Consider the following 15,821-nt stretch of genomic DNA (forward strand, 5'->3'; position numbering starts at 1 on the left):
TACTACTTTATCCTAAGGTCAAGGTCTTGGGTAAGCCCATTATAAGCCCACAGGAGGGCTTATAATGATGTTCCTAATGGAAGTGACTAGTGGTGGTAGAGAAAAGGATCTGTTATAGGTCTAGGTCCATCATGTCTGTATGGGAAACCAAGGATTCCCTAACTTGGGCCCCAGATGGTACTGAAAAAAAAAAGACCATCATTGAGTGAGTCAGTCTCTTGCCCCTATCCAATTTTTGTAATCCCTGCTTTATCTGACAAGTTTAGACTTCCAGGTGTTAAAGCATTAAGTGTTATTTGTTATATCCAAACTGGTATTAAGTTTGTGGGGTCTGATCTCAAGTTAAGGAGGAAATACACCTAGCATTTTATTTCAAATGGTACACTCTCCAACAAAATTACTGTCCCTAAATATAGGCTGGGGTCTAAGGGACTGTATACATGCATCCATAAGTTAGGAACAACAAAAGTATACTTTATGTACAAAGAGTAAAAGTGTTTAATAGTCTGCTGTGATTAAACTTAGACCTAATAAGCTCAGCAATCAAGTAGAAAGGCCTAAGAAAGGCACTATAAATTGTCTAATAAAATATTTACTACTTAGGCCTAGACAACCTCTTCTCATACCCCATCCCTCATTTCTCTCAGTTACTCAATCTACTTAATTACACAAAATAATTACACAAAAGAAAGTAAGATATAGCTCCTAATCTCTTCTGACAGCATCAGCATTTTTGTCATCCTTTGATAATATTTAAAACAAACACTATACAATTGGCCAAGAGTTATACAGGTATATATATATTCAACTAAAGGACAATTACTGTCCCAATAACCTTTATTAGAATTGTTAAAATTGTTAAACAAATAAATGCAGTAAAATTTAATATTATCTTAGAATTCATCATTCTTAAAACTGAGTAGTATTCCATTGTGTATATTCCACAATTTTCTATTTTTTTAATTTTATACTTATTTATTTTCCTTGTTTTTATTGTAGTCATTACTATTGTTGTTATTAATATCATCATTGTTAGTACAGAGAAATTGAGAGAGGAGGGGAAGACAGAGAGGGAGAGAAAGATAGACACCTGCAAACCTGCTTTGCCTCCTATGAAGTGACTCCCTGCAGGTGGGGAGCCTGGGGCTCAAACTGGGATCATTATGCGGGTCCTTGCACTTCCTACCATGTGTACTTAACCCACTGCATTACTATCCAACTCCCTGTCCCACAATTTTCTTAGCTATTCATTTGTCCTTCTATTTCAAATTTATTTTCAAACTTATTTCAAATTTTATTCCAAACTTATTTCAAATTTTATTTTCTTACACAAAAGCAATTGTATACCACTTTATCATTGTATGTGACTCACAATATAATACTTATTTGCATGAAGTTCTTTATTTTTGTCATATTCTCTCATTCCTCCACAAGACTAAATTCCTGGAGTGTAATGCCTAACACTTATTTAACTTATATTTTCTTGTATTTCAACATAATTTCAGCACATATTAAATGTGGCAGATGTGTTTCCTTCACAAAATCACAAAACACTGATCTATATGTCTCACTTATTTAGGCTTGGTTGTATGACTTCTATTGGTTTGTGAAATGTGAATAGAAGTGCCACTTTCCACAAACTTAAAAACCATCCTAGGATTTCATTGCATTCAGGTTTCCCTTCTATGAGATCATCTATGACCTAGAAAGACAACTCTCCAAGATTCCATCTCAGCATGAAAGCATTGTGAGTCCCAGTTAAAAGTTGTCTGACATGAGAAGATAGGATAAGCAAGATGCAAACTTTTGTTTTATTATTGGAGCTACTGGCACTACATATCACTATACAATAGTTTAGCCTAAGGTATATATCCAATAAATGTTGAAGAACAGTTTTAGCAATATAGAATGTGAATGGTAGTTGGAATGCTAAAATTAAACTTTCATGAGATTCTAATTATGAGAAATAAAAGGAGTTTGAGATTGAGGAGAGAAAGAAGAAAGGGTAAATTGTAGAATAGGAGTGTTTTGGCAGTGTAATCTTGGAAATAAAAGGAAAGCAAACTCTTATGTGAGTATGTCTTCAAAAATGGCTACAGGAGGATTTAAAATTTGTCATATAGCTAGCTACTGAAGAGTTAGTTCGAGAGAAAATGCATACACATATGATTCCTCCTTTAGATGTAGTACACTAAGTAAATACAAATGTTTCGCATCTCCCAAATGTCCAGATTATTCTATTTATATGTCCAAAAATAATGGTCGTAAGACACACAAAAAAAGAACATATTCAGTGTAGACTTATATTATGGAAACTCAATTATTTCTCATGGGGGTCATGTCTTATAAATGTGCACTAAATACCAAGTACACTTGATTATAGTGTAAGAACTAGAAAAAGAAAGCTAAAGGTCACTTTGCCCAGCATCAACTGAATGCTTACACATAAGAAGACTCCAAATCTTTCCATTCTGCGTGTTTGTCAATTAATGCAAAAGTACTAGAAGAGCTAAGTTGGAGTTTCAAATAAGTTTTAGTAAGTTTATTTGTAAATCCAGTCTCTGAAAATGATAATTAAATTAATAAAGATAATAAAAATAAAAAAATGAAATGAGTAAAATGCCCATGAATGAGGAGATAGGAAAAACATTATTTTCCAGTTGAACTTCCAGGCTCCTCTGTCAGGCAACTGAAACAGATTTGCCTCAACAGCCTATCCATAAGAGAAGAGAGCTGACCTCACAGAGAAACTGCTCCAGTTGAGTCTTACTTAAGTTAAGGTACACATGACAGACCACCAAAATACACCAAGTATGATCAGGGGACAGATAAAAACACCTTCATCCAAAGGTCAAGACAATAGCCCTGAAAATATTCCAATACAACAAAGAGACATAAGCAACCTGACAAAAATACTTCAAAATGAATGGTGGGAAAATCAAATGAAAAATGTGAGAAATCCAACAAGATAGTGAAATGAAGGTCTGAAAGCATTAGTCAAACCCAAGTGGAAAATAAAGAGCAGATATCTGGTAAAAGCAACAACAAAACAAAACCTAAAGACAACATCAACCAAGCTAAAAACCATAGTAGCCAACCTAATGATTAAATTTGAAGGACTCAGTAAAGAAATAACAGAAGTTGAAGTTCAAATAGCTGTGCTTGAGGATGAGACAGAGGACAGAAAGGAAAAAAAAAAAAAGATTGAAAACAAAAAGAGGGAGGGACTGGACAGTGGTGCTCTAATCAGAGTACCATGATCACATTACCATGGGTTCAAAACCCTGGTTCTCACCTGTAACTAGGAAGTTTCACGAATGTTGGAACAGTGTTACAGTTGTCTTTCTTTCTTTATCCTTTAGATATCCACCTCTAAATTTCTCTATCTGAAAAATTGCAAGAAAAAAATCTATATTGTAACACAAGAAGCAAAACTGTAACTATATGCAGATGATATGATACTATATATAGAAAAACCAAAAGAATACAATACAAAACTTAAAATCACTAGGCAATATAGTAATGCAGAAGGATACTAAATTAAAATGCAAATAAAAATACTGTGACATTCCTCTATGCAAATAGTAAACTAGAAATCAAGAAAGCAATCCCATTTATAGTAGCATATGAAAAAAATCAGCTTAAATACCCATTGACTGATGACTAATTAAAGAAATTATAGAATAGTACTCAGCAATAAAAAAGGATTATTTTTGTATCCTTTGTGACAAAATAGATGGAACTCTAGGTGATTATGCTTAGATAAATAAGTAAAAACAAATAGGCAACTACTGAATTGTTTCATTCATATATGAAATCTAGGAAACTGATACACATAAACTTTGAAAACAAAAAAGCAAACAAATTATCTCTCAGGCTTTGAGAAATATGTTATTGTCTAGTGGGAGGTGGAGGGTGGTGAGTGCACTGTGGAATTATACCCTATAATCATCAATTTTCTAACCCACTATTAATCACAAATAAAAATTTAAAAAAATCAGATATCAATGAACAAATTAATAAGGGAGGCAAAAGTCTTAAACACTGTATACAATGATTTATTTGGGAGGAAAAATAGTGAAGAGTAAAGGAAATGGAAAGTTATACTATTGAGTTAGGATATGTATATTATATTCATCAAAATCCCGATGAACTTCATTAAGAGAATAAGACATTGTGATTTCTCTCCTAGAGATACAACCTAAAAAATCAAATATACCTATATTAAAATATATGTGTATACCTATGTTCATGACAGCACAATTTCAAACAGCCTAAACCTGGAAGCAACCTAGGTATTCAACAAAAATGAGTGACTGAAAAAGTTGTGGTATATATACACAATGAAATACTACTCAGCTATTAGGAATAATGAATTCACTTTCTTTACCTCATCTTGGATAGAGCTTGAAGAAATTATGTTAAGTGAGGTAACCCAGAAAGTGAAGGATGAATATTGGATGATCTCACTCATGAACAGAAGTTGAGAAATAAGATCAGAAAAAGGAAACATAAAGTAGAACTTTCACTGGGTTTGGTGTACTGGACCAAAGTAAAAACACTGGGGTGTATGTAAGAGGAAGCTTTCAGGTTCTGATGGTGGAGAAGGACCTAGGGTGGGGGTGAAGATATTTTGCTGAAAACTGAGAAATTTCACATATGTATCAACAACTGTATCTACTATAAATAAGTAGTACCTCTAATAAAAATATAATAAGACATATACTACGAAAGAACTACAAAAAACCCAGAAAGTCCAAGGAAATTCTCAGAAAAAAGAAAAATAATGGAGACATTGTGTTTACTTAGTTACAGCTACATGACAGTGTTGTAGTATTCAAAACAGTGTGGTACTAGCACAAAAACAACTCTCATATCAATGGAATCAAATTGAAATCCAGAAATATTCCCTTAAATATATGGACAACTAATTTATGCCAAAGAGGTCAGGAACATTAAATAGAGAAAAGAGAGTCATTTCAACAAATAGTATGGAAAAAAATTCAAAAGAATAACAGAGACTATCAAATGTCACCATGCACAAAACCAACACAAAATAGATCAAAGTCTTAGATGTTAGACTAGAAACCATATCATGATGCCCATGGTGTCTGGTTTGGAAATATCTTCATAGACTTGTGTCTAACAGGAAGGAAATCAAACAAGAAAATAAACCAAGGAAATTACATGAGATTGGAAAGCTTCTGCACAGCTAACAAAAGCATTACCAAAACAGACAGACATTCTATTGAATGGAAGATAAGTTTTACATACAAAGCATCAGACAAATTAGCTCCTAAAAGTGGGAGAAAATGCCCAAAGTAACTCTTCACCAAAGAATGCATTTAGATGGCCAATATAAAGAAGAAAAAGGAGGAGGAAGAGGAGGAGGAGGAGGAGGAGGAGGAGAAAGAGAAGAAGGAGAAGAAGAAGAGGAAGAAGAAGAGATTCAAAGTCACTGATTGCCAAAGAAATGCAAATTAAAATAACAGTAAGAGAACAGTTTGCACCAAAAAGGACAGATACAACATATACTAGTGAGGATACAAAGAATAAGAAACCCTTTTAAAATAAAAACAAATTGTTGTGTTAGTTCTTTAGGCTCTAAAATAAGAAGAACAGTTTCTTTGTCTGTTTAAATGAGTTCAATGAATATTGTGTCCAGAGATGTCATGGGGTAGAATGTCAACCCTTCAGCTTCATTACTGTGCCACCAGGTTCCAGATGATACCTGACGCCAGCCAGATTTCCCTGGGCAGACAACCCCACCATGTGTCCTGGAGGCCCACATCCCCAGATCCCTGCCGACTAGGGAAAGAGTGAGACAGGCTGGGATTATGGATTGACCTGCCAACATCCACTTTCAGTGGGGAAGCAATTATAGAAGCCAGACCTTCCACCTTCCGCACCCCATAATGATCCTGGATCCATACTCCCAAAGGGCTAAAGAATAGGAAAGCTGTCAAAGGACGGGATTGGATACAGAGTTCTGGTGGTGGGAATTGTGTGGAAATGTACCCCTCTTGTTCTATGGTCTTGTCAGTATTTCCATTTTATAAATAAAAATAAAAATAAAAACTCTTTTAAGTCACTGGCGGTAATAGTAAATGGGTACAGCCCCTGTGGGAAACATTCTGGAGATTCCTGTAAACATTTAAAAAATATATCTACCATATGACCTGACAATTTCTCTCCAAGACATCTATCCAAATAAGATGAAACACTTACCCTAAGAAAGCTTTTCTTACTTATGTCCATGGCAGTGCTATAATAACTGTAATAGTATATATTTGGAAACAACCCAATATGCAACAACAGATAATTTTGTTAGGAAATTGTATATGTACACATAAAATATTAAATGACTGTAAACAGTAATGGATCTATCATTAGCTGGGCTAGCTCAGTCAGTAGAGCATGAGACAAGAAAAAGAATAAACAAGAAAAAGAATGATAAAATGCCAAATGATCTCATTCATAGGTGGGAACTGAATAACAAAACAAAGGAAGGAATAACACAGGTGAAAACTTGTGTTCTATGCTGTACTGTAGCCGATCCACAGACTCAGAATATGGAAAGGGGTTCTAAGGCATGACCTTCTGTTAGAGACAGACAATGGTTTAGTGGAGAATGACTTGTACTGACAACTTTCTTGGGAAAATGTAGAAGTATATTCTTGTGAAAGTAACAATCTTGTAAATTAACATTTCCTCAATAAAATTATGCTCAAAATGAAAAGAAAGAAGACAAACTAGGTGGATAGATAGATGAATGAGTGGATAGAGATAGATGATAGAATAGATAGATAGATAGATAGATAGATTGATAGATAGATGAATGATAGATAGTTAGGTGGTAGATAATAAGTAATCATTAAGGGGCTGGGTGGTGGTGTAACTGGTTGAGTGCACACATTACAGTGTGCAAAGACCCCCAGTAAAATCCCTGATCTGCACCTGCAAGTGAGGAGCTTTATGAGAAGTGAGAGTTCACAAGTGTTCTTTCATTCTCTATATATACTTCTTCTCTCTCAATTTCTTTCTGTCTCTATCCAAAATAAATAAATAAATAAATAAATATCATTTTTAAAGGAAATATTCATTTATTTTTAAAAAGTTTTCCCCTTTTGTTGCCCTTGTTTGTCATCATTGTTGTTATTATTGTTGTTGTTACTGCTGTCATTGCTGTAGGATACGACAGAAAGAAATAGAGAGAAGAGGGAAAGGCAGATAGGGGGAGAGAAAGTCAGACACCTGCAGACCTACTTCACAGCCTATGAAGCGAACCCCCTGTAGGTGGGGAGCCAGGTGCTGGATTCAGGATCCTGATGCCGCCATCAGGATTTTGGTCCATGCACTTTCCACCATGTGTGTTTAGCCCACTGCACCACTGCCTGGCTCCCAGAAGGAAATATTCAATTTAAAAAAAATGTAACCATTAAACAAATGTGTAGGAAATCTAGGACTGTTTCTCATTGAGTTTCTTTCCTTATCATTTCTCTCCTTATCACTTTCCCCCTAATTTGGTATAACTATGTTCCACAAAGATAATAAAACAGTGCAGAATCTGAACAGTTCACTCTATTACTTGATAAAATATAAAATAACTTTAGTGTGCCTCTGTGAGTATGTGTGAATTTTCTGTTTACTTTTATGATTTTTGAATTTATGTTGAGTTGAATTATCTGTAACAAAATTGTTTTAAGCTCAAGAGCAGTTAGTGGTGCATTTGATTGTATGCTCACATTACCATGCTCAAGAACCTGAGTTTAAGCCCCTGCTTCGCACCTACAAGGGGAAACTTCAGTGTTGGAGCAGTGGTAGAGCACTGTTGCAAGTATCTGATCAGGGACTGGGCAGTGGTGCACCTGGGTAAGCATACGTGTTATTACCATGAGCAAGGATACATTTTCAACCATCCAGAGCCCACCTGTTTTTTGTTGGGGGGGGGGGGGAAACTTCAAGAACACTAAAGCACTGCTACAGGTGTCTCTGTTTCTCTCCCCTATCTCTCTTTCTTTTTAGACTTTTGTCTCTATTAAATAAATAATAAATACATTAGATCATGGAAAAGTAAGCTCAAGCTTGTCTATTTTTTCATTTTAACTATAGACTGATTATTCCTTACTTTGAGATTTCCTATCATCTTGAAAATCTTAGAAACACACTTTTGCAATAGTATTAGTGTTTAATAATGCAAGTCAGGACAGTAACATCTAACAACATGAAACCAACCTTCTTGAGATGTATATAGAAGATATTCTCAAATAATTTTAAGTAGAATAACCTTAGTGTGTGTGTGTGTGTGTGTATGTGTGAACTTTCTGTTTACCTTTATGATTTTTATTTATATATTTTATATTTTTATTATATTTATTTATTCATTGGTTAGAGACTGTCAGAAAATCAAAAAAGATGGGGAGATAGTGAGAGAGAGACACCTGCAATATTGCTTCACCAGTTGCAAAGCTTTCCCCCTACAGGTGGGGACCAGGGGCTCAAAACTAGGTCCTTGTGCACTGTAACATGTGTGTTCAATCAGTTGTAACCATTGTACAGATTTCAAGCCATCTACTGCTGGCACTTTCCTCTCCAAGTTATTGTTCTCTGGAACCACTGCTCGACTGGCAGCCTCGTCCCCTTGCAGTCATGGGAGTTCAAGTTGGAGTCTGGAAACAATGCCTTCCTTTCTCCAGGTTACCAAGCTCACCTCACTCTGGTGGAGAGGACCTCACAGCAGATGCCTTCCACAGTATATTTACCCAGGGTCTGCCAGACAGGGTCATTTCCCAAGAACATTTGAAGTGCTGATTTTGAGACAACAAACCCTTTCCAGGTCACCAAGCTCACCTCACACTGGTGGAGAGGACCTCACAGCAGATGCCTTCCACAGTATATTTACCCAGGGTCTGCCAGACAGGGTCATTTCCCAAGAACATTTGAAGTGGTGATTTTGAGACAACAAACCCTCCCAGGATCCTGCTTCCAGAGCAGTGTCCTCAGATTTTTAACTTCTGCCCATTATCTCTTGATTTGCACCTTTGTAGTAAAAGCAAATTATCTTGGCTGTGCCAGGATTCTTTCCCCAAGTCAGATCTATATCTGTGTGATGGCAGCACGAGGGAACCTGGCTCAGTCATGTAGGAGGGAAATTCAGGTGGCACCATGGGGATGTCCGCTCTCAGGTAGAATGACAGTCACTTGGGGACTAGAAGGAGAGACTCCTCTTACAAACTGCAGGGAAGGTTACAGAGGAGAGCATATATCTGGAGTTCTGTTCCATAACAGGCAACAAGAGAAGAAGATGTGGATTGGTCTTCTAATAGCATTTGCTCCTCTTGCTTCCCAGAACCACATTCCATATTGAAGTCTTCCTCCTACAATTTTGACTTTCTGAGCATCTAGATCTTGCGGATGATGTAGGGGTTGCTGGAGGAGTTCTAGAAGTAGGCAGAGTCTTTCTGATCTCCTAGATCCTGCAGATGAGGTAAGGTTTGCTGGAGTAGTTCTAGAAGTAGACAGACATAGTCTTTCTGAGCTTCTAGATCTCATGGATGTTGTAGGGGTTGCTGGAGGAATTCTAGAAGTAGACAGAGTCTCCAACCAGGTACAGGTGGGCCGCCATATCTGCCAGCCAGCCCTGTCTTGATTTTTATTTTTCTGTTGAGTTGAAACATCTTTAACAAAATTGCTTTAAACTCAAGGACAGGCAGGGATACATCTGATTGTGTGCTTGCATTACCATGCTAAAGGACCTGGGTTCAAATCTCTGGTCCCCACCTACACAGAGGAAGTTTCAACAGTGGTAGAATATTGCTGCAGGTATCTGTATCTCTGCCTTTCTCTCACCTCTCAATTTCTCTCTGTCCTGTTAAGTTAAAAAAAATATGTTTTAAACTCACCACTCTCACTTTTAGGCTACTAGTACAGTATTGATAGTTTTTTATATACCTACATGAAAACAAAACAGAAAATGCTGAGGGATATGAGAGACAGACAAGTAAATGAATTCATTGTCCCTGACACTTCATAAAATAGAAATGATGTCTGTAAGAAAATTTTCCTAAGTAGGCTTCATACAACTCCCATTCAATCCACTGAATGAACTGTGAAAGGTAAATTGCAACTATCATAACGTTACATATCTTATGTAATCTTCAAAAATCATAGACTTACATAAGATCAGCCTGGTGTTAACAAAAGAAGCAATTTATATTCCCACTTCCTTGATGGATGGGGGCTCTACTTGACAAACAGAGCACCCTGTACCATTGTGCAGACACCCCTGCATCCCTCAGAGTTTATGAGACCTACACTCTCATATGAATGATATAATAAGCCCTCCAAACATAGAGATAAAACCAGGCAAACAAGCTCACTTCACTTCAACTTGTCAGTCTGAAATAAAATCTGCAAAAGAGAGCTGAAAATGAGAGACTGGATGGAAGATAATGTGTGAAGGAACCATATTCAATAGGGAGCCATAATGCACCCTTATTTTTTTCACCTGATCTGCCACAAGAGTTTTTGAAATTGCATCAAAGATATTTTTAATGAAATGTCTGCTGGGCAAAGAGAACTTTAAGGAGGTAATGTGTTGCTTTACTTGTTTGTTTTACCTCCTCTTCCACCCCCGATGTTGTAGGAAATAAAAATCCCACATTGTCTCAAGTTCCTGTGATAGCTTAATGAGTAATCTCTGACCTTTGAAATACATCTCATTTTCAATTTTTAAGTAAGAGCTGATATAGTAGGGCATACTTAAAAAAAAGAATGCATGATTTTTGTGCTTATTTTTACAACTTACATAATAGCATCCCCTGATGCTGATTTTATCTGCAAAATATTGGCCAGCACTCTCTAACCACAAATAAGATAAATAGAAACCTGTGTGAAGGACAAAAATGTATCTGCCAGAAGATTAAAAAATAAATAGTATTCTGTTAAGTAGGAACATCTACCCACCCTTAAAAAAGTCAGAATGAGCATTAATGGAGGTCCTTCCCAGGTTAGTCTCAGGCTCTCTCCTCCCTGCTCTGATTCACCAACATGCTTTGTATTTAGTATATTCTATGCTGATGGTCTCAATTCTTTCCACAACTCTTCTCTTTTTTTTTTTGTAAAGTTTATTTATTGATACATTTTTTTCTAGTGAGAGATAATGAAAGGTGAAGTAGAGAGAGAGAAGCCTCTCATCTCTGGCATAGGGTGGTGTCAGAGATTGAAAATGTGTGCTGAGGGGTATAAACTGTTCTAACAAACTGAACCAGCTCTACCATTCTTCTCTTTCTGTGATGCTACATTTTCCTCATTCAGAAATATTCCTTTGAAGTTCATGATAAAAACTGCCTCTCTTCAAAGGAAAGGAAACCCTCTGGGTCTTAGTAGATACACAAGATAAAATGCATGGTCCAACAGGAGAAAAGTGGGAAGGAAGTCTCTTTCTCTCTCCAAATGTCCCAAGGTCCTATGGTAATATGTGCATCTCTCTCTCTCTCTCCCTCCTTTGCTGTGGCTCAGTACCTGCATGAAACTCTACTCTAGGCAGTCATTTTCTGATAGGTGAGCTACGGAGAAAGATAAAGCAGGAAGGGGGTTTGGTGGTAGCATAGCAAGTTGAGCACATATTATAATGCTCAAAGACCTGCGTTCACATACAAGGGGGAAAGCCTTACAAGTGATGAAGCAGTGCTGTAGGTGTCTCTCTGTCTCTCTCCTGTATCTCCCCCTACCCTCTCAATTTCTGGCTGCTTTATCCAATAAATAAATAAAGATACTCTTAAAAATAAAAAGTAAAGATAAAATGGGGGAGATGGAATAGAGACTGATAGGAGGAGAGAGACCTACAACACTGCTTTACTGCTTATTCAGCCTCTCCCAGCCCCCTACAGATGGGAACCAGGATCTTGAATCCAGGCCTTGCTCATGGTAATATGCACCACCAAAGTCCCCTATAAGCTCATTTTAATGCTTTCATTTTCGATGTTGTGTCTCATCTATTTTCCAAAGAATTTTAAGATTCATTCCTTTATTCTGCATTACTCTCTTAGGCCATCATAGCATGAACTCCGAATTTCAAAGTTATCCTGAAAATTCCACTACAGAGAACACAAGTAATGTTAAAGTATGAGACCCAATCGCCTGGATGGTCCTTTGCTAAGTTCCTTCAATCACTACAATTAAAACCCAGTACTGCATGGATGTTCTTGGTATGTGGCATAAAAGAAAGTAAATGAGCTTGGGTGTCAGAGACATTACTTCAGAGTTCTTATGAAGTGATTCTTCACAGAATGATAGTAAATATCCAGCTTTATTTACCTGCCCTCAGATTCTTCTGCTAAACATAATCATACATATGTGTATACATCTATATAACTTATCAAAAATATACTTGACTCAATGATAAGTCTACAGCATAGTTTACAAAGGTTTTACAGTCATTGCAATGACCATTATAAATAATGCTAACTTTACCTACAATATAATGTCCAAATAAATTGTATGAGTAGAGATAATTAACAGAATATTACTTCATGTGTGTCAAACTGTTTGATTCTGCCAAGTACCTTAGGCAACTTTTTTTTTCTATACAAGGTTAGTGAAATTGGTATCAAGCAGTCCTTTGCTTTATTATTTATTTATTTATCTATCTATTTATTTATTAGTTGTTCCCAGTATTCTTCCACTGTGGGCCAACTTTCACAGATAGAAGCATAGAGAAAGAAGGAAAGATATAGCAATTTTGAACTTGCCCCAGTGTGGTAGGGTTCAGGCTCAAACTGGGATCCTATTCATGGCAAAGCAGATGCACTATTCAAATGAGCTTTCTTGCCAATTCTGCACTTGTTATTCTATCAAGCTGATCTCTCAGTTATCTCAGAGGTGTGAATGACTCAGTCCTCTATAGTAGGGTCTTGACTTCCGTTTAGTGAATGATCTTTTGCAAAGGAAAGAAAATACATTTGTGGGGTCTGGATTAGCACACATAGTAAAGTGCACAAGGACCCAGGTTGAAGCCTCATCTGCAGGTGAGAAGCTTCACATGTGATGAAGCACTGTTGCAGGTGTCTCTCTGTCTCTATCTCTCTCTATTTCCCCTTCCATTTCTATTTATGTCTTTATCTTTCCAATAAATAAATACATTTTAAAATAAAATATTAAGGTAAAACTACAAAAAGATAGTTTTTTGCTCAAAAGAGAGCTGGGCTAAGCAGAGGGTTTTTTGTTTATTTCCCTACAGTGATGGCTGGGCAGACAGGTATGATGTGACAGATGGGTATCAGCAAGAAGCCGTTGGTGGAATCACTATCAAGCTCCAGTCCCCAGACGTCAAGTGGTTTGATGATTATTATCTGAAGCTCCGGCCAGAGACCAACCTCCGGAATCCTTGGTTCCAGGAATTCTGGCAGCATCGTTTCCAGTGTCGGTTGGAAGGGTTTGCACAGGAAAACAGCAAATACAACAAGACATGCAATAGTAAGCAGATTTATTCTTTCATGTGCATCAGTCTGGGCTGAAGCATCAGTGTGAGAAAGGTGTGCCTTAGTGATTCCTATTAGAGAGGGGGAATGGTCACATAAATTCAATGGGCATCCCTATTTCCAGTATCAAGCTGAAAGAACATATGGAGGCTTCAAGCTCTAGAATGAAACTATTTTATTATTTATACATTTTATTGGGAAGGGGTTAGTAGTTTTCAGTACAGTTATTAGTGTCTATAGAAAACTCTCACTGGCATCCACCATCATGCACCAGGACCCCAAATGTCCCACCTCAGCTCCCTCCCTCCATTTATTCCCAAGTCCTTTATTTTGATGCAATACAGCAAACCCAGTTCAAGTTTCACTTTGTGTTTTCTCATTTTGTTCTTTTTTAAGTTCCATCTATAAATTAGGTCACCAAAATGCCCAACAACAGATAAATGACTAAAAAAGTTGTGGTATAATTACATAAAGGAATACTATTCAACTGTTAAAAATGATGAAGTCACACCCTGACTTCATTTTAGATAGAATTTGAAATAATCATGTTAAGTAATGATGAGATAAGCCAAAAAAAGAGAAGGTGGAAATCTGAGTGAGGCTACTGTTGACCAACCTGAGGAAATAAAGACTGTTCAGATTGGTCATACTTAGTAGTTAGTATAACATGGGGTACACAGTAAGGGTTTCATAAATATTTTCAAACTTAATAAGGGAACATGGAAGTCAAAGTCAACTTCTAATTTATTAGTAGATCATAAAAAGGTAGGGAGAGACAATATGGTTGATTTTTGCAAAAGCACTTTCATGAAAGAGAATCTGAGGTCCAAGGTCAATCCCCAATACCATCATAAGTCAGAGGTGAATAGTGCTCTGGAAAAAAAATTCTGAGACTTCCAAAGATTTGGCTATAGAGTAGAAGTTGCCTCACATTGCTCACATGATCTCCTAGAAAAAGCAGTGTAAACTTAACAAAATAAAACCAGGATATCTTCAGCAACTCATTAACACACAGTGAATATAAACACATGTGGTCAGTGGATAGAAAAAAAAAAGTGTGGGAGAGCTTCTCAAGAAGCCATGCTTAAGGATGGACAGCAGTAAATTGAAAGGCAGTAGAACACATCGCCAGTGACAGGAAAGTAGGTCTGAGTGCTTAACATATAATAATCAGAGTCAATAGGATATTGAACTGTCCACAAGAATTCACTAGTGTTTAAGGGAGAAATTTGGCTAAATTTAAATCCTTATGATTGGCTCAAGCTTCCACAGCCTTCTAGAAAAATAAATCCTGGCCAACTTCCAACAACATAGCAAAGGATTAGTAGCTTCGCTGCATCAATAGTTGGATCAAGTTAGAGCAACAACAACTATAAAAAATAAATAAATAAATAAACTAAAACTGTGCCAATTTACAACTGTGACTTCTTTAGTAATTTGCATAGTAACAAATAGGTGCAGGCAAGTGTGCTCAGGGAATGGAAAAGGAATGAAGGACAGTCTCTCAAGATTTAAGAAGCCATGCTCTCAGTGGCATCTGGGACCATTTTGGTACTTACAAACAGAGTGTATGGTCAATGGAAGGAAAGCAGAGAATTTTGGAGGCCTTAAACTATAAACTCATAGGTGTCAAGATATTGAACCACCCCAAAGATCACCAGGGTCTAAGGCAAAGAACCTAGGAACTAATCCATGTGGGCTACACATCACTAGCAGGCAGATGGTGAAATAAATTCTACTTTTCCTTTGAAAACTCAGGAAAAAATAATTCTTCCATGTTGCTACCCTCTCCTCCCCAAAGTCTGGAACTTTAGCAAGACCCTATGTTGACATACAGATATTAAACAAGACTGATAGCAGCCAAATGGTAGTGCACCTGGTTAAGCTCACACATATAGTATATAGGAACCAAGGTTGAAGCCCCTGGTCCCCATATGCAGGAGAAAAACTCATGAATGATGAAGCAGGTTTGCATGTGTCTCTCTATTATTCCCTCTCTATCCCCTCACACCTTTCAAATTATCTCTCTTTCTATCCAATAATAAACAAATAAGTAAACAAACAAATAAACCTGGTGATACAGGATAAAATCTCCCCACCCCAAAAAAAGATATATAAAGAGGGAAATGTAACACTTAGCCACAGTGCCTCCTGATATTACAATAACAAAAGCCATATCAAATGCAGAAAACTGAGACAGCAATGACAGACAAACAGAGACCTGGGGGGGGGGGGGAATGACAGAAACAGCACTCAGAAAACTCATTATGAATTCAATTCAAGTAACCAAACTTAACATATAGACACAGAGTAAAGAACTCAGTGGTTGTTTTACCAGGT

General features: G+C 36.8%; 1 protein-coding gene across 2 annotated transcripts in view; it reads left to right on the forward strand.

Moving 5' to 3' along the window:
* GRM5 (glutamate metabotropic receptor 5) overlaps positions 1-15,821 on the forward strand; it is a 654,830-nt gene that overhangs the window by 508,274 nt on the left and 130,735 nt on the right. For both annotated transcript variants that reach the window (XM_007534501.3, XM_060176672.1), the window contains exon 4: positions 13,241-13,476. In XM_007534501.3, coding sequence (XP_007534563.2) covers positions 13,241-13,476 — 236 coding nt within the window. The remainder of the gene's footprint in view (positions 1-13,240; positions 13,477-15,821) is intronic.

The sequence above is a fragment of the Erinaceus europaeus genome, chromosome 17 (assembly GCF_950295315.1).
Source record: "Erinaceus europaeus chromosome 17, mEriEur2.1, whole genome shotgun sequence".
Taxonomy (NCBI): Eukaryota; Metazoa; Chordata; class Mammalia; order Eulipotyphla; family Erinaceidae; genus Erinaceus; species Erinaceus europaeus.